Source organism: Schistocerca americana, chromosome 4 (genome assembly GCF_021461395.2).
Source record: "Schistocerca americana isolate TAMUIC-IGC-003095 chromosome 4, iqSchAmer2.1, whole genome shotgun sequence".
Lineage (NCBI taxonomy): Eukaryota > Metazoa > Arthropoda > Insecta > Orthoptera > Acrididae > Schistocerca > Schistocerca americana.
Genome location: NC_060122.1, coordinates 564139476 through 564159573, shown reverse-complemented (window position 1 = coordinate 564159573; position 20098 = coordinate 564139476). Strand labels below are relative to the sequence as shown.

Below are 20098 nucleotides of genomic sequence, written 5' to 3'. Positions count from 1 at the left end.
TATATATATATATATATATATATATATAATAGAGGGAAACATTCCACGTAGGAAAAATATATCTAAAAACAAAGATGATGTGACTTACCAAATGAAAGTGCTGGCAGGTCGACAGACACACAAACAAACACAAACATACACACAAAATTCAAGCTTTCGCAACAAACTGTTGCCTCATCATGAAAGAAGGAAGGAGAAGGAAAGACGAAAGGATGTGGGTTTTAAGGGAGAGGGTAAGGAGTCATTCCAATCCCGGGAGCGGAAGGACTTACCTTAGGGGGAAAGAAGGACGGGTATACACTCGCACACACACACACATATCCATCCACACATATACAGACACAAGCAGACATATTTAAAGACAAAGAGTTTGGGCAGAGATGTCAGTCGAGGCAGAAGTGCAGGGGCAAAGATGTTGTTGAATGACAGGTGAGGTGTGAGTGGCGGCAACTTGAAATTAGCAGAGATTGAGGCCTGGTGGGTAACAGGAAGAGAGGATATATTGAAGAGCAAGTTCCCATCTCCGGAGTTGGGATAGGTTGGTGTTAGTGGGAAGTATCCAGATAACCTGGACGGTGTAACACTGTGCCAAGATGTGCTGGCCGTGCACCAAGGCATGTTTAGCCACAGGGTGATCCTCATTACCAACAAACACTGTCTGCCTGTGTCCATTCATGCGAATGGACAGTTTGTTGCTGGTCATTCCCACATAGAATGCATCACAGTGTAGGCAGGTCAGTTGGTAGATCACGTGGGTGCTTTCACACGTGGCTCTGCCTTTGATCGTGTACACCTTCCGGGTTACAGGACTGCAGTAGGAGGTGGTGGGAGGGTGCATGGGACAGGTTTTACACCGGGGGCGGTTACAAGGGTAGGAGCCAGAGGGTAGGGAAGGTGGTTTGGGGATTTCATAGGGATGAACTAAGAGGTTACGAAGGTTAGGTGGACAGCGGAAAGACACTCTTTGTGGAGTGGGGAGGATTTCATGATGGATGGATCTCATTTCAGGGCAGGATTTGAGGAAGTCATATCCCTGCTGGAGAGCCACATTCAGAATCTGATCCAGTCCCGGAAAGTATCCTGTCACAAGTGGGGCACTTTTTTGGTTCTTCTGTGGGAGGTTCTGGGTTTGAGAGGATGAGGAAGTGGCTCTGGTTATTTGCTTCTGTACCAGGTTGGGAGGGTAGTTGCAGGATGCGAAAGCTGTTGTCAGGTTGTTGGTGTAATGGTTCAGGGAATCCGGACTGGAGCAGATTCATTTGCCACGAAGACCTAGGCTGTAGGGAAGGGACCATTTGATGTGGAATGGGTGGCAGCTGTCGTAATGGAGGTACTGTTGCTTGTTGGTGGGTTTGATGTGGACGGACGTGTGAAGCTGGCCATTGGACAGGTGTAGGTCAACATCAAGGAAAGTGGCATGGGATTTGGAGTAGGACCAGGTGAATCTGATGGAACCAAAGGAGTTGAGGTTGGAGAGGAAATTCAGGAGTTCTTCTTCACTGTGAGTCCAGATCATGAAGATGTCATCAATAAATCTGTACCAAACTTTGGGTTGGCAGGCCTGGGTAACCAAGAAGGCTTCCTCTAAGCGACCCATGAATAGGTTGGCGTATGAAGGGGCCATCCTGGTACCCATGGCTGTTCCCTTTAATTGTTGGCATGTCTGGCCTCAAAAGTGAAGAAGTTGTGGGTCAGGATGAAGCTGGCTAAGGTAATGAGGAAAGAGGTTTTAGGTAGGGTGGCAGGTGATCGGCGTGAAAGGAAGTGCTCCATCGCAGTGAGGCCCTGGATGTGCGGGATATTTGTGTATAAGGAAGTGGCATCAATGGTTACAAGGATGGTTTCTGGGGGTAACGAACTGGGTAAGGATTCCAGGCGTTCGAGAAAGTGGTTGGTGTCTTTGATCAAGGATGGGAGACTGCATGTAATGGGTTGAAGGTGTTGATCTACGTAGGCAGAGATACGTTCTGTGGGGGCTTGGTAACCAGCTACAATGGGGCAGCCGGGATGATTGGGTTTGTGAATTTTAGGAAGAAGGTAGAAGGTAGGGGTGCGGGGTGTCGGTGGGGTCAGGAGGTTGATGGAGTCAGGTGAAAGGTTTTGTAGGGGGCCTAAGGTTCTGAGGATTCCTTGAAGCTCCGCCTGGACATCAGGAATGGGATTACCTTGGCAAACTTTGTATGTGGTATTGTCTGAAAGCTGACGCAGTCCCTCAGACACATACTCCCAGCGATCAAGTACCACGATCATTGAACCCTTGTCCGCCGGAAGAATGACGATGGACCGGTCAGCCTTCAGATCACAGATAGCCTGGGCTTCAGCAGTGGTGATGTTGGGAGTAGGATTAAGGTTTTTTAAGAAGGATTGAGAGGCAAGGCTGGAAGTCAGAAATTCCTGGAAGGTTTGGAGAGGGTGATTTTGAGGAAGAGGAGGACGGAACTGTTCCAGGCAGGGTTCAATTTGGATAGTGTCTTGGGGAATTGGATCATTAGGGGTAGGATTAGGATCATTTTTCTTCGTGGCACAGTGATACTTCCAGCAGAGAGTACGAGTGTAGGACAGTAAATCTTTGATGAGGGCTGTTTGGTTGAATCTGGGAGTGGGGCTGAAGGTGAGGCCTTTGGATAGGACAGAGGTTTCGGATTGGGAGAGAGGTTTGGAGGAAAGGTTAACTACTGAATTAGGGTGTTGTGGTGCCAGATTGTGTTGATTGGAATTTTGAGGTTTTGGAGGGAGTGGAGCTGGAAGTGGGAGACTGAGTAGATGGGAGAGTCTGGGTTTGTATGCAACGACAGGTGGTTGAGGTTTGCTGGAAATGTTGTGAAGGGTGAGTGAGTTGCCTTTCCAGAGGTGGGAAACCAGGAGATTGGATAGTTTTTTGAGGTGAAGGGTGGCATGCTGTTCTAATTTGCGGTTGGCCTGTAGGAGGATGCTCTGAACAGCCGGTGTGGATGTGGGAGAGGAAAGATTGAGGACTTTTATTAAGGATAGAAGTTGATGGGTGTGTTCATTGGCTGAGTTGATGTGTAGGTGTAGGATTAGGTGGGTGAGGGCAATGGATTGTTCAGTTTGGAACTGGTATAGGGACTGATGGAAAGAAGGGTTGCAGCCAGAGATGGGAACTTTAAGTGTGAGGCCTTTGGGGGTAATGCCAAATGTCAGACAAGCCTGAGAAAATAAATTATGCGAGCGTAATCTGGCTAGGGTGAAGGCATGTTTGCGGAGGGAATGTAAATAAAACTTAATGGGGTCGTTGTGGGGATGTTGTGAGGGTGACATGGTATTAGAAGGTGGAAAGTGTAACATGAGGTTGAAATGAAAATGAAAATAACTGGAGAAAGTAACTGTAGAAGTGTTGTGAAAAAAGGAGAGAAAGTGTTGGATAAAGCTGGGCTACGTTGATCCTGTGGTGAACTTGGGTTGGTAGACAACGATGTGCACAAAGGTTAGGTGGTTGTGTCGCCGCCAAAACATGTTAAAGGATGGAGAGATTCGGGAAAATTTCGATAAAACGGCGTGTAAATGTATTAAAAAGAGTTGTTTTGTGGTGGCAGATTATGAAAATGAGGCTAACAATTGTCTGGCGAAGAAATAATGATGTTAAAACCTGTGGGAAGCGGCTAAAAATTATCAGTGATGTGGGAAAAACGGAAATGGAAATAAAGCGAAACTTATCAGAACTAGACGAAATGGTTGTTTAATAGATGAAAGGAACTGTTTGTGGACTAGAAATGGTGGATTTTATCTTACGATCTTGCTTGGCACATACTCATCTAACGCATTATGTACGACGGTTTTGAACTTTGTCCACTGTACCTCAACACTATCTGTACTTGAGACAAAACTTTTGTGTTGAGCCAACAGGTACTCTGAAATCTGCTTTTTGTCACTTTTTCTAAACAGAAAAATCTTCCTACCCTTTTTAATATTCCTATTTAAGGCTGAAATCATCGATGCCGCAACCACTTTATGATCGCTGATTCCCTGTTCTGCGTTAACTTTTTCAAATAGTTCGGGTCTGTTTGTCACCAGAAGGTCTACTATGTTATCGCCACGAGTCGGTTCTCTGTTTAACTGCTCAAGGTAGTTTTCAGACAAAGCACTTAAAAAAATTTCACTGTATTCTTTGTCCCTGCCACCCGTTATGAACGTTTGAGTCTCCCAGTCTATATCCGGCAAATTAAAATCTCCACCCAGAACTATAACATGGTGGGGAAATCTACTTTCTCGAATGCCTGGAATCCTTACCCAATCTGTTACCCCCGGAAACCATCCTTGTAACCATTGATGCCACTTCCTTATACACAAATATCCCACACGTCCAGGGCCTCGCTGCGATGGAGCACTTCCTTTCACGCCGATCACCTGCCACCCTACCTAAAACCTCTTTCCTCATAACCTTAGCCAGCTTCATCCTGACCCACAACTTCTTCACTTTTGAAGGCCAGACATACCAACAATTAAAGGGAACAGCCATGGGTATCAGGATAGCCCCATAGTACGCCAACCTATTCATGGGTCGCTTAGAGGAAGCCTTCTTGGTTACCCAAGCCTGCCAACCCAAAGTTTGGTACAGATTTATTGATGACATCTTCATGATCTGGACTCACAGTGAAGAAGAACTCCAGATTTTCCTCTCCAACCTCAACTCCTTTGGTTCCATCAGATTCACCTGGTCCTAGTCAAAATCCCATGCCACTTTCCTTGATGTTGACCTCCACCTGTGCAATGGAAAGCTTCACACATCCGTCCACATCAAACCCACCAACAAGCAACAGTACCTCCATTACAACAGCTGCCACCCATTCCACATCAAATGGTCCCTTCCCTACAGCCTAGGTCTTTGTGGCAAACGAATCTGCTAAAGTCTGGAATCCCTGAAGCATTACACCAACAACCTGACAACAGCTTTCGCATCCCGCAACTAACCTTCCGACCTGGTACAGAAGCAAATAACCAGAGCCACTTCCTCATCCCCTCAAACCCAGAATCCCCCACAGAAGAAACACAAAAGTGCCCCACTTGTGACAGGATACTTTCCGGGACTGGACCAGACTCTGAATGTGGCTCTCCAGCAGGGATACGACTTCCTCAAATCCTGCCCTGAAATGAGATCCATCCTTCATGAAATCCTCCCCACTCCACAAAGAGTGTCTTTCCGCCGTCCACCTAACCTTCGTAACCTGTTAGTTCATCCCTATGAAATCCCCAAACCACCTTCCCTACCCTCTGGCTCCTATCCTTGTAACCGCCCCCGGTGTAAAACCTGTCCCATGCACCCTCCTACCACCACCTACTCCAGTCCTGTAACCCAGAAGGTGTACACGATCAAAGGCAGAGCAACGTGTGAAACAACCCACGTGATTTACCAACTGACCTGCCTACACTTTGATGCATTCTACGTGGGAATGACCATCATCAAACTGTCCATTCGCATGAATGGACACAGGCAGACAGTGTTTGTTGGTAATGAGGATCACCCTGTGGCTAAACATGCCTTGGTGCACGGCCAGCACATCTTGGCACAGTGTTACACCATCCGGGTTATCTGGATACTTCCCACCAACACCAACCTATCCGAACTCCGGAGATGGGAACTTGCTCTTCAATATATCCTCTCTTCCCGTTACCCACCAGGCCTGAATCTCCGCTAATTTCAAGTTGCTGCCACTCACACCTCACCTGTCATTCAACATCATCTTTGCCTCTGCACTTCCGCCTCAACTGACATCTCTGCCCAAACTCTTTGTCTTTAAATATGTCTGCTTGTGTCTGTATATGTGTGGATGGATATGTGTGTGTGTTCGAGTGTATACCCATCCTTTTTTCCCCCTAAGGTGGGTCTTTCCGCTCCTGGGATTGGAATGACTCCTTACCCTCTCCCTTAAAACCCATTTCCATTCGTCTTTCCCTCTCCTTCCCTCTTTCCTGATGAGGCAACAGTATGTTGCGAAAGCTTGAATTTTGTGTGTATGTTTGTGTTTGTTTGTGTGTCAATCGACGTGCCAGCGCTTTCGTTTGGTAATTCACATCATCTTTGTTTTTAGATATATTTTTCCCATGTGGAATGTTTCCCTCTATTAATATATATATATATATATATATATATATATATATATATATATATGAATATAATAGAGGGAAACATTCCACGTGGGAAAAATATATCTAAAAAGAAAGATGATGAAACTTACCAAACAAAAGCGCTGGCAGGTCGATAGACACACAAACAAACACAAAACATACACACAAAATTCTAGCTTTCGCAACCAATGGTTGCCTCGTCAGGAAAGAGGGAAGGAGAAGGAAAGACAAAAGGATATGGGTTTTAAGGGAGAGGGTAAGGAGTCATTCCAATCCCGGGAGCGGAAAGACTTACCTTAGGGGGAAAAAAGGACAGGTATACACTCGCACACACACACATATCCATCCACACATACACAGACACAAGCAGACATTTGTAAAGGCAAAGAGTTTGGGCATTTTTTGGGCAGAGATGTCAGTCGGGGCGGATGTACAGAGGCAAAGATGAAGTTGAAAGACAGGTGAGGTATGAGCGGCGGCAAATTGAAATTAGAAATTAGCGGAGATTGAGGCCTGGCGGATAGCGAGAAGAAAGGATATGCTGAAGGGCAAGTTCCCATCTCCGGAGTTCTGACAGGTTGGTGTTAGTGGGAAGTATCCAGATAACCCGGACGGTGTAACACTGTGCCAAGATGTGCTGGCCGTGCACCAAGGCATGTTTAGCCACAGGGTGATCCTCATTACCAACAAACACTGTCTGCCTGTGTCCATTCATGCGAATGGACAGTTTGTTGCTGGTCATTCCCACATAGAACGCTTCACAGTGTAGGCAGGTCAGTTGGTAAATCACGTGGGTGCTTTCACACGTGGCTCTGCCTTTGATCGTGTACACCTTCCGGGTTACAGGACTGGAATAGGTGGTGGTGGGAGGGTGCATGGGACAGGTTTTACACCGGGGGCGGTTACAGGGGTAGGAGCCAGAGGGTAGGGAAGGTGGTTTGGGGATTTCATAGGGATGAACTAAGAGGTTGCGAAGGTTAGGTGGACGGCGGAAAGACACTCTTGGTGGAGTGGGGAGGATTTCATGAAGGATGGATCTCATTTCAGGGCAGGATTTGAGGAAGTCGTATCCCTGCTGGAGAGCCACATTCAGAATCTGATCCAGTCCCGGAAAGTATCCTGTCACAAGTGGGGCACTTTTGGGGTTCTTCTGTGGAAGGTTCCGGGTTTGAGGAGATGAGGATGTGGCTCTGGTTATTTGCTTCTGTACCAGGTCGGGAGGGTAGTTACGGGATGCAAAAGCTGTTTTCAGGTTGTTGGTGTAATGGTTCAAGGATTCCGGACTGGAGCAGATTCGTTTGCCACGAAGACCTAGGCTGTAGGGAAGGGACCGTTTGATGTGGAATGGGTGGCAGCTGTCATAATGGAGGTACTGTTGCTTGTTGGTGGGTTTAATGTGGACGGACGTGTGAAGCTGGCCATTGGACAGGTGGAGGTCAACGTCAAGGAAAGTGGCATGGGATTTGGAGTAGGACCAGGTGAATCTGATGGAACCAAAGGAGTTGAGGTTGGAGAGGAAATTCTGGAGTTCTTCTTCACTGTGAGTCCAGATCACGAAAATGTCATCAATAAATCTGTACCAAACTTCGGGTTGGCAGGCCTGGGTAACCAGGAAGGCTTCCTCTAAGCGACCCATGAATAGGTTGGCATACGAGGGGGCCATCCTGGTACCCATGGCTGTTCCCTTTAATTGTTGGTATGTCTGGCCTTCAAAAGTGAAGAAGTTGTGGGTCAGGATGAAGCTGGCTAAGGTAATGAGGAAAGAGGTTTTAGGTAGGGCGGCAGGTGATCGGCGTGAAAGGAAGTGCTCCATCGCAGCGAGGCCCTGGACATGCGGAATATTTGTGTATAAGGAAGTGGCATCAATGGTTACAAGGATGGTTGCCGGGGGTAACAGACTGGGTAGGGATTCCAGGCATTTGAGAAAGGTTACATGCATTACATGCAGTCTCCCATCCTTCATCAAAGACACCACCAAGCCCCCACCGAACGCGTCTCTGCCTACGTAGATCAACACCTTCAACCCATTACATGCAGTCTCCCATCCTTCATCAAAGACACCACACTTTCTCAAACGCCTGGAATCCCTACCCAGTCTGTTACCCCCGGCAACCATCCTTGTAACCATTGATGCCACTTCCTTATACACAAATATTCCGCATGTCCAGGGCCTCGCTGCGATGGAGCACTTCCTTTCACGCCGATCACCTGCCGCCCTACCTAAAACCTCTTTCCTCATTACCTTAGCCAGCTTCATCCTGACCCACAACTTCTTCACTTTTGAAGGCCAGACATACCAACAATTAAAGGGAACAGCCATGGGTACCAGGATGGCCCCCTCGTATGCCAACCTATTCATGGGTCGCTTAGAGGAAGCCTTCCTGGTTACCCAGGCCTGCCAACCCGAAGTTTGGTACAGATTTATTGATGACATTTTCGTGATCTGGACTCACAGTGAAGAAGAACTCCAGAATTTCCTCTCCAACCTCAACTCCTTTGGTTCCATCAGATTCACCTGGTCCTACTCCAAATCCCATGCCACTTTCCTTGACGTTGACCTCCACCTGTCCAATGGCCAGCTTCACACGTCCGTCCACATTAAACCCACCAACAAGCAACAGTACCTCCATTATGACAGCTGCCACCCATTCCACATCAAACGGTCCCTTCCCTACAGCCTAGGTCTTCGTGGCAAACGAATCTGCTCCAGTCCGGAATCCTTGAACCATTACACCAACAACCTGAAAACAGCTTTTGCATCCCGTAACTACCCTCCCGACCTGGTACAGAAGCAAATAACCAGAGCCACATCCTCATCTCCTCAAACCCGGAACCTTCCACAGAAGAACCCCAAAAGTGCCCCACTTGTGACAGGATACTTTCCGGGACTGGATCAGATTCTGAATGTGGCTCTCCAGCAGGGATACGACTTCCTCAAATCCTGCCCTGAAATGAGATCCATCCTTCATGAAATCCTCCCCACTCCACCAAGAGTGTCTTTCCGCCGTCCACCTAACCTTCGCAACCTCTTACTTCATCCCTATGAAATCCCCAAACCACCTTCCCTACCCTCTGGCTCCTACCCCTGTAACCGCCCCCGGTGTAAAACCTGTCCCATGCACCCTCCCACCACCACCTATTCCAGTCCTGTAACCCGGAAGGTGTACACGATCAAAGGCAGAGCCACGTGTGAAAGCACCCACGTGATTTACCAACTGACCTGCCTACACTGTGAAGCGTTCTATGTGGGAATGACCAGCAACAAACTGTCCATTCGCATGAATGGACACAGGCAGACAGTGTTTGTTGGTAATGAGGATCACCCTGTGGCTAAACATGCCTTGGTGCACGGCCAGCACATCTTGGCACAGTGTTACACCGTCCGGGTTATCTGGATACTTCCCACTAACACCAACCTGTCAGAACTCCGGAGATGGGAACTTGCCCTTCAGCATATCCTTTCTTCTCGCTATCCGCCAGGCCTCAATCTCCGCTAATTTCTAATTTCAATTTGCCGCCGCTCATACCTCACCTGTCTTTCAACTTCATCTTTGCCTCTGTACATCCGCCCCGACTGACATCTCTGCCCAAAAAATGCCCAAACTCTTTGCCTTTACAAATGTCTGCTTGTGTCTGTGTATGTGTGGATGGATATGTGTGTGTGTGCGAGTGTATACCTGTCCTTTTTTCCCCCTAAGGTAAGTCTTTCCGCTCCCGGGATTGGAATGACTCCTTACCCTCTCCCTTAAAACCCATATCCTTTTGTCTTTCCTTCTCCTTCCCTCTTTCCTGACGAGGCAACCATTGGTTGCGAAAGCTAGAATTTTGTGTGTATGTTTGTGTTTGTTTGTGTGTCTATCGACCTGCCAGCGCTTTTGTTTGGTAAGTTTCATCATCTTTCTTTTTAGATATATATATATATATATATATATATATATATATATATATATATATATATATATATATATATATATATATATATATAGACACACACACACACACACACACACACTCCTGGAAATTGAAATAAGAACACCGTGAATTCATTGTCCCAGGAAGGGGAAACTTTATTGACACATTCCTGGGGTCAGATACATCACATGATCACACTGACAGAACCACAGGCACATAGACACAGGCAACAGAGCATGCACAATGTCGGCACTAGTACAGTGTATATCCACCTTTCGCAGCAATGCAGGCTGCTATTCTCCCATGGAGACGATCGTAGAGATGCTGGATGTAGTCCTGTGGAACGGCTTGCCATGCCATTTCCACCTGGCGCCTCAGTTGGACCAGCGTTTGTGCTGGACGTGCAGACCGCGTGAGACGACGCTTCATCCAGTCCCAAACATGCTCAATGGGGGACAGATCCGGAGATCTTGCTGGCCAGGGTAGTTGACGTACACCTTCTAGAGCACGTTGGGTGGCACGGGATACATGCGGACGTGCATTGTCCTGTTGAAACAGCAAGTTCCCTTGCCGGTCTAGGAATGGTAGAACGATGGGTTCGATGACGGTTTGGATGTACCGTGCACTATTCAGTGTACCCTTGACGATCACCAGTGGTGTATGGCCAGTGTAGGAGATCGCTCTCCACACCATGATGCCGGGTGTTGGCCCTGTGTGCCTTGGTCGTATGCAGTCCTGATTGTGGCGCTCACCTGCACGGCGCCAAACACGCATACGACCATCATTGGCACCAAGGCAGAAGCGACTCTCATCGCTGAAGACGACACGTCTCCATTCGTCCCTCCATTCACGCCTGTCGCGACACCACTGGAGGCGGGCTGCACGATGTTGGGGCGTGAGCGGAAGACGGCCTAACGGTGTGCGGGACTGTAGCCCAGCTTCATGGAGACGGTTGTGAATGGTCCTCGCCGTTACCCCAGGAGCAACAGTGTCCCTAATTTGCTGGGAAGTGGCGGTGCGGTCCCCTACAGCACTGCGTAGGATCCTACGGTCTTGGCGTGCATCCGTGCGTCGCTGCGGTCCGGTCCCAGGTCGACGGGCACGTGCACCTTCCGCCGACCACTGGCGACAACATCGATGTACTGTGGAGACCTCACGCCCCACGTATTGAGCAATTCTTCGGTACGTCCACCCAGCCTCCCGCATGCCCACTATACGCCCTCGCTCAAAGTCCGTCAACTGCATATACGGTTCACGTCCATGCTGTCACGGCATGCTACCAGTGTTAAAGACTGCGATGGAGCTCCGTATGCCACGGCAAACTGGCTGACACTGACGGCAGCAGTGCACAAATGCTGCGCAGCTAGCGCCATTCGACGGCCAACACCGCGGTTCCTGGTGTGTCCGCTGTGCCGTGCGTGTGATCATTGCTTGTACAGCCCTCTCGCAGTGTCCGGAGCAAGTATGGTGGGTCTGACACACCGGTGTCAATGTGTTCTTTTTTCCATTTCCAGGAGAGTGTGTGTGTGTGTGTGTGTGTGTGTGTGTGTGTGTGTGTGTGTGTGTGTGTGTCTATATATATATAAAAATTAAAATCACTGGTGCCTCAAATGGATCCCTCTTTAATCTTAGTGGTGATAATTTGTTTGGGGTTTGTGGTTTTGGACTGTAACAAATTAAAGCATAATGCTGCAAGATAAGATGGTGCACTGGGCATTAGCAATAGTGCTGTACATGGATGGTTTGTAGTAGTTGAGGTCAAGTGTGTGTGTGCGTGTATGTATATCTGTTGTATTTGGTTTATGTGTACTGTGAGTGATTCTTGCCCATGGGATCAAAGTAATTCAACTCGGATTTTATTTCTGATATGTTTTATTAACTGATGTTTTATGGAGTACAGCTTTTATTAATGATAGGATATACTTTAAAGACATAATTTCAATCAGTCTGTCAGGATAGATGTTTTAAAATTTTTGTTGAGACCTTAAAGGAAATGAAACTGTTTTAATTATTTGAATCCAATTTTAACTATCTGCAGTACATTTATAGGCTGCGTGTATCACTGTTGGGTTAACTACTGTTCACTGTGGTTAAAGGCTATGGGAACATTGTAAGTGGGCAATTACCTTATACCTGTGTTAGTTCCTGGCTGAGATCAGTACTTATGACGAAAAAACGTGATGTCTGGCATGGACTACTGACCCAATGGTCCTGCAACCATGAGGCCAGCAGCCCTGTAGCCTGCCAGGAGTACTAGCTTCATCTAATGAATGTTTTTGTTAATAAATGGTATTCAGCTCAGTCTCATCAGTTATTTACCCCAGCCCCCCACTCCCACCATAAAAAATCCTGCACAAAGGTACAGGTGTTTTACAGAACCACTGAAATACAGGTGGAAACATTGAGAAAGTGCCAGGACATGGAAGTTTTCAAGCAAATGATCACATTCAATGAATGCTGGGTTCATCATTGTGACTCAGGAAAAGCATCCTGTATGAAAAACCTCACACCTACGTATTGTGATGTAATATTGCTCATTTTTTGCATTTAAGATTACGAAATCTTACCACTTCCATTTTACTCACCACATCAAGTATCTAGCAAAATATTTCTTCCTGAAACCTGAAAAAATTACTATGTGGACATAATTTGTCATTGATGATGAGGTAGTTGACATAGAAAACTTTATCTATAGACAAGCTGAGGTCTCCCACAATCAATGTTCATGAGCAGTTAGAAATCACAGGAGAAAATGTATAAACTTGTACAGATCTTATGTAAATAATGACTAATAAATCTGCAAAAAGTCAGAAGTCTACCTTTTATTATTTTATTCCTAGAGCAATGAACTCTATAAATGCAGCTCAGAGCAGAAATAATTCACTAGGAAATTCCATATTCCACCAGACAGTGTATCTACTGGAATCTGTGCCTTTTTCTGTTACAGCAATTTTAACTGTGTTTCAGGACAATTGTTACTGATATCTATTTTACTCAGCTTTGCAATGATACAATCATTAATTATCTTTACTGTGGATGAAGGAACATTTGAAAATACGAGTCACCAATATCACTTTTCTTGCTATTTCAGTTATTGTCTGAAAACAAATTTTGATGCCACAAGCAGGATAATATATAACTAAGAATTCTAGCAATAAGATTTTATAACATTAATTATGGTAGACTTAATGTACTGTCCTCCCAGCAACCAAGCAAACTCAGATTAATATCTGCTTATCAGTTGAAATAGTTACTGTTTCTTAAGAAGCTTCTCATAACATATCATGGTAAGACATTCTTTAAGGCCAGGCAGAGAGTGAGTGAGTGAGTGTGTGTGTGTGTGAGAGAGAGAGAGAGAGAGAGAGAGAGAGAGAGAGAGAGAGAGAGAGAGATTTTTATTAACTGAATAGTTGAAAATGAATTAGATGAATTCAAGCTTTATTGTTAACATTTTTATGATATTACATTTTATAGCTATACTACATTGCATAAGACTAGCTGTGATTTTTACCTTGATAAATATGTCAATGTATGTGTTTTTTGATGAATGTCCTGCAAATTGTAGCTTCTGATTAAATTCATGACTGCTCATTTGCTTATCTACAAATGCTTGATCATATTTTGTATCCACTTTCAGCTTCAAGTTGACTGCTGTATAAAACCACATACAGTGATAAGATTTTTGAAATTCAATCCATAGAGGTATTAATTAAATGCCTTGCAAAATTATATAAGACAGTTATGAAATTTACCTGATATTATTTTGATGTGCTTAAAATTAACATCTTAATATGCAGCATTATCTTTACATTTAACATGTGAAATATATCATTAACATTTCAGACACTCATTTTACATCATTCTTTCTGTGACTGAAGGTCCAAATGTGAGAGAAATTTGAATTCAATGAATTCCCAATAACTTCTCTGTACAGCCATAAGAACACTAAAAAATGTATTATAAAGCATTCAGCTCCACGGCTGCATTATTCCAATCTGTCACTTTATTTGTAATTTATGTTTATTCAAGAAATATGTCATAGGTAACATGTTCAACTTTTAAAGAATATAAGAAGAATTTAAAGAACATAAAAAGGCAGAACAATTTCTACTTATATGCTGCCAGAAGTAAAATAATTTTCTGCAAGGCTGAAAGAAACTCAGAAGGCTACAGTCATTAAATATATCAAGCTTTAGGAAACCAGTATCAGAAGCTAACTATAGATAATTTAGGGAAACTAGAAGAGAAAACATAATGGCACAATATGTACTTGTAAGAAGAAATATCGGTGAAACCTAGGATAATTTTCACAGAGAGATTCTGACTAAAGCTATTGTTCAAAATTTAAGGTTGTTCTTCTCCTGTGTAAAGCCAATTAACTGCTGTGAGGCCCCTATGTAAGGTCAATTCACAGCTGTGGGGTTAACATTAATTTTACTATTTATTTTATAACATCAACCAATTTTGTATTTACAGTTTCATCCTTCTTTTTTTTCTATTTGGTTTGACTGATGATTTGTGTCATGTCACATTTCCTAATAAGAATACAGCTGTATTCACTTTTGAAATTAGTAACCAAGGTACCTTTATCACAATTTGATAATCACATAACAAATGTGCCAGTTGTATTTATACTGAAATAATGCATTGCAAACAACATCATCTACACTATGTATATTGAGTTCATGTTCAAATCACATACAATGCACAGCTATATCATAACTAAATTTTGGGCATTACTGAAGTAGAAGCAGCTCCACTGCAGCTATATGTTAGGCACATAGGCATGCAAGCATGAAGGAGCTGATAGGTACTTTAATGAGTAATCTTATTTGTACACTGCAAGACAGATGGACCGTGCAATTTTGGTGACATTGTGGAAAGGACGTGTAATTATAAGCTGGCCTGCAAACTATTCCACATCATGGAGATCTGCAGTATTGTTATCAACATGCCCAGGATCCTCCTCACTCCAGGTGACGTAGTGCGTGCTCAAGTTCACACTGCTGAAAGGGGTAAACAGTGTCAGAGAAGCAGGACATGGACTTCAAACATGAGCCTCCAGAGGGCATACCCAGGGATGTTGTAGAACTCTGACACTGTAACTCAAGGCAAAATAAAATACATTGTATCTTGCAGCTGAGTTTTTGTATACACCCTTGGTCAGCACCACCTCCTCCACAACCTGCCACTCCACCACCCCTACACCACTCCTACACCACAGTCACCCCACTCACTCTGGATTGCAATACAGTGGTGTCAGAAGTACCTGAGGACATTGTCTGGTGTTTGATGCCAGCACAGTTGACATCCACACAGCACAGCTTCATGACCATAGCATGCACTTTCATCAAACAGTGGTGTGTGTGAGTGGAATAGTGGTTTTTGTGGTTGTTATCTCTGTTTTACATACATAAGGCACAGATTCTAACTGTGTGATTGGGAATTATGTTTGTGCAGCCACAGAAAACAGCCAATCCTTTTCAATTCTGTGGTAATACAAATGAATATGATTTATGACCTGTGAAGTGAGGTCAGTGTAACTTGCCAGGGCATTCTCCCAGATATTTACTTAACCACTGATTGCAATTGACAATACAAAATCATGGTAACTTGAGAAGTGTTCAATATCATGTATTAGTGACACCACTATTATAAGAGTACAAACAGACACCTCCATCAAGCAGATGTAACTAATTGTTCACACAAAATTTAATGGCATTTTGTTGTCACTTAATGTGAGCACATTGAAACAAGAATGCTGTCTTATTTATTTTTCAAACAAACTATTATTTCTATTTACTGTAAATGATCTGAGTCTTAATGAATGACCATACAATTTATTTTATTTAAATACTGTTGAAATGTATTATTTAGTGTGGAAAGTGGTGTAGTTGAGTCACATCACAACTGTAGATGTTAAGAATGAAGTATTTTCGTTGGGGACAGCTTTCAGCCAATCTAGAAGCAAGTATGGCAGAACAACACTGGAGTCAAGAGAAGACAGACGTTTGCAGAGGTGTACTCAAGAGAATGATTCAGGTATGTTTGTCCTTGTAAAAGGCAGACCTGACTATCATACAGTGTGTTTTTCGGTCAAACAGGTGGTAGATTCTGGGTGGTGAATGGCCACTACAAGACTTTAAGTTTTGAGACACTTTTATGTTCATTCTGGAAAAAAGCAGATCTGTCTGTGGCAATGTGCATGATTCAGTCATATAAGTGATTGATTCTTGGCAATGAATGGCCACTATGATATTCTTTCTCTGACTGCAATACAGAACTGTGAATTGACAGGTTATGAACTTCTACTTGTTATCTCACATTTGTTAATTTGTAACCATCATGTTGAAATTTAAATTGTTTTGAACTTCTGAATATTTCATGTATTGTGGCCACAAAATTGACTTTGTTTTCCTGCATCTTGGCTGACTGTTTAGCGTGGGGATTCTGCTGTCATTCTTATAATGCTTGCAGTGCAACTTTATTGCATTTGATTATGCTATTTTCTGTCTGCACCATAACTGGATATAAAAGGACCACTTTCCCTTTATCTGAGTTTTACTTTCTTGAATAAATATTATTCAAGATATTATTCTATATCAATTGTAGATGTTTATTAGGGCCCTTTTATTAATGATTCATCTATCTTTTATCTTGTATGTTTTTTTAATTCATTAATTCACAACTCTAGCCAATGCATAGGCTATTTGACTGCAGTATCACATCCTCAGGTTATTGTTTACTGTGAGGTAGCTGCTAGGCATGAAAGGAGACATGCACAGCTTGGCCTATGACATTATCAAACTATTCTTTTCAAACAGAGCCATGCATATCCCAATCACCTAAACCATGAGTAACATCTGGTATATTTGCAATTGGTTTGCTCATGTGGGATGCTGTTTAGAGAGTAACTGCAAAGCAGAAAACCATTAGGTAACAGTGGATTTTCATGAAGTATGCCTCAATTTTCCTCCCCACTTTCCTCTAATTCATAAGTCTGCCCATCCAAAAAAGACAGTCAACAGCCATCTTCCAGGGAAGTGCATGATCAAACCAGCTGTGGGTAGATCCAATTAAGGAGTAAGTTGCTCATCTAATTCCAATTCTTCCCCCCCCCCCCCCCCCCCCCAGCTGCAAGAACATTACCCAGGTCTGCATTATCTGCTTTCAGATATGCCATTTCATTAACCTATGCTTGAACTGCCTCCCCATTAGTGAAACCCTGTGCTTGAGACACTGCCATTGCACATCCTCAATCTCCATGTGGAGTCTTTGGGTTCAGTAAAGATATTTTTTCTGGTGGGAATGCAGCATTTTAAGCAATGGACAGACATGGCTCAAGTAAGTTATGGTTACTGCGTAATCTTAGGGTTAGACTTTCTGATAATGCTGTATGCCAAAATTGGTATTTAGCAACATGCAACTAAACTTTGAGGGACTACAGTCCAGCTAGGGGAGACAGTCAGCAGTTAAATATGGATGCCAGGTGCATCAATCTTAATGGGTGAACCACTCGAACTCCAGTCAACAAAACTAAGGATTAATTTGGTTTCTGCTGTGCTGCAAGGTACCAGGAAGTTGGTCCGGGTAAATGTATGAGTAGAATGGCCTGTTAATGAATTGTGTGTAGTAGAACCACTGGCAGAAAGTAAAGTATTAACACACATCATGTTGCTTTGTAAGAAGAAGAATAGTATATGTGAGGAAGGAAGTGTATGGCAAATTAGTAGCCATTAATTTAGAAAAAATTGCTGCTGATGGAGTACAGCTCACCAAAGGATAATTTGGAGGTCCAAGATGATGCAGGTAGGAATTTGGAGAGTCTGCAGCAGGGTAGTACATAAACTGACAATAGAACTGCATTGTTTAGGAAGTTGGAGCATCTTAGAGATACGAACAGATTGGAGATGGAGAAATTATAGTCTAAAGATGAGAATTTTTTTTCCTTGAGGACCTTTGCTAGCAATACCTATAACACAACATCATATTCCTACAGGAACTGATTTCTGGTGTATCACAGAACTTACTGTATACTGAGATGTTTGCAACCAGCACTAGAAGAATTTATTTATCAACAGCTAACAGATGCGATAATAGAGGAAAGTAGGGTGTTAGAGGAAAGTACTAGTACATGGAGTGCACCTATGGTAGTTGTGCCAAAAAGTCTCCAGATGAAATCAAAAGATATGGATTCTGTTGTGACTACAGAATCTTCACAACAAAACCATAAACAATCCATATCCAATCGAAAACATTATAGAAATTACCTTATATCTCAGGAACGGGTGCCACCAAATAGGGGAATACCTGGAGGACCATCCAAAAGCAGCATTCTTGGTCTCCTGTGGTGATTTTCAGTATCATAGGATGCTGGTTTTGGTTAAAATATGCTTCATCAATGTTTCACCACTTGCTGGGTGCAGTATTGAGGGGACTGAAATCTCACCTCACCAGTACATGGTATACTTAGATGTTACAACAGTTTCTGTGAAGGATACTGCAGAGCATACACAACATTTGCAAGAGGTTTTCAGAAGTTTACAACCAGTGAATTTAACATTAACAATGGAAAACTTTCTATTTTCATTGAAAGAAGTTACATGTTCAGGGAATTTTAGGTCAAGATGGATCCAAGGTTGTTATAGGCAGTATGGAAATTTCCAGTTCCTTGTAATGTACCAAGGAGTTATGGTCTTTTTCTGGGTTACAGAATTATTATAGAAAATTCATAAAAAAGGTTTATAGATTTAACAGCAGCAATTACACAACTGTCAAAAGGGGACTAGAGCTAAGGAATGTCATGTTGCATCCGAGAAGTTACAAGGAGAATTAACATATACTTGAGTAATAGCTTTCAAGACTACTAGAAAGTTTATCTTGTCAACCACACTTTTAATGAAGCTATTGGGCATGTTCTCAGTCAGTTAGTAAACAGAGAGGAGCATCCAGTAGCATATGTCTATAGGCAGTTGAACAGCACACGGAGCTACCCCACAACAGAAAAAGAGATGTTTAGTGTGACATATGGAATCACCAATTCCCTTGTTATTTGTATGGAAAAAAGTTTAAAGTGGTAACTGACCATACAGCTCTAGGGATTTTTGAGGAATATGGACCCTTCTAGTAAGCTGACTAAATGAGCATCTGATGTTAGGTGAGTTCAAGTATGAATTCATACACTTGTCTGGTAAGAAACATACATATGTGGACAGTTCAAGCCAGAAAGTAGCATTAATTCAGACACTCGGTCATGACCTATCACAATGGCTAGTAGCACAATGGGCTGACATGGAGTGTAAACAGTATTTGTTTCAGCCATTATTCCCTGCTGGAACAGGTTGTAAAACAATGAGGATGGAGCAGCGGGTAGTAGTGTCAGTGAAATTAAAAGATGAAGCACTGAAATAAGCTCATGATTACATATTGTCAGAGGATGGGGATTTTAGGAAAATGAATAGACAAGTAGCAGAAGATGTGGATACCATGCTTGCAGTAGGTAGATATGAGCCATAAGTTAATACCACTGTAGAAGTTACCAGGAGCAATGGAACTCTTTAAAATTATTAAGCTGGATGTCTTTGGACCATTCAACAGGACTCATGCTGGAAATCAAGTTGTGTTTTCTATTATGGATAAGTTTTTTGGATATATGGAAATGACTGCAATCCCAAACCAACAGGCTGCAATGGTAGCGCAAGCACTGGACAACAGCTGGGTGCTCAAATTTGGAGTGCAGAAACTCTGATCAGTGATCAGGGGACAAATCTAATGCCAGAGCTGTTAAAGCAGCTGTTTAATTTGCTAAAGGTTAGGAAGTTAAGGATAGGGACACTGCACCATCAAGCTCGTGGTAGTATGGAGTGGGTACACTGAATAGCAGGAAGGATGTTGACTAATCATATGAATGTACATCATAATGATTGGGACACATATTTATCCTTCTTTGCAGGCATGCATAATTAAAAAGTCCATTCTCTGACAGGATTATCACCACATGAATTGGTTTATGGGAGTTGCATGCTGACATTTGATAAAATAAAGCCGAGGATTGGCAAGGACAGACACTCTGTCAAGCATTTTGCCAAAACAGTGCGGGAAA

At 43.5% G+C, this 20098-nt stretch overlaps 1 protein-coding gene across 1 annotated transcript in view; it reads right to left on the bottom strand.

Annotated features, from left to right (window-relative positions):
• Positions 1–20098, bottom strand: part of LOC124614042 (integrin alpha-PS5-like) — a 586089-nt gene that overhangs the window by 164892 nt on the left and 401099 nt on the right. Inside the window, exon 13 of the mRNA XM_047142872.1 lies at positions 13508–13647. Within this exon, the coding sequence (XP_046998828.1) occupies positions 13508–13647 (140 nt within the window). The remainder of the gene's footprint in view (positions 1–13507; positions 13648–20098) is intronic.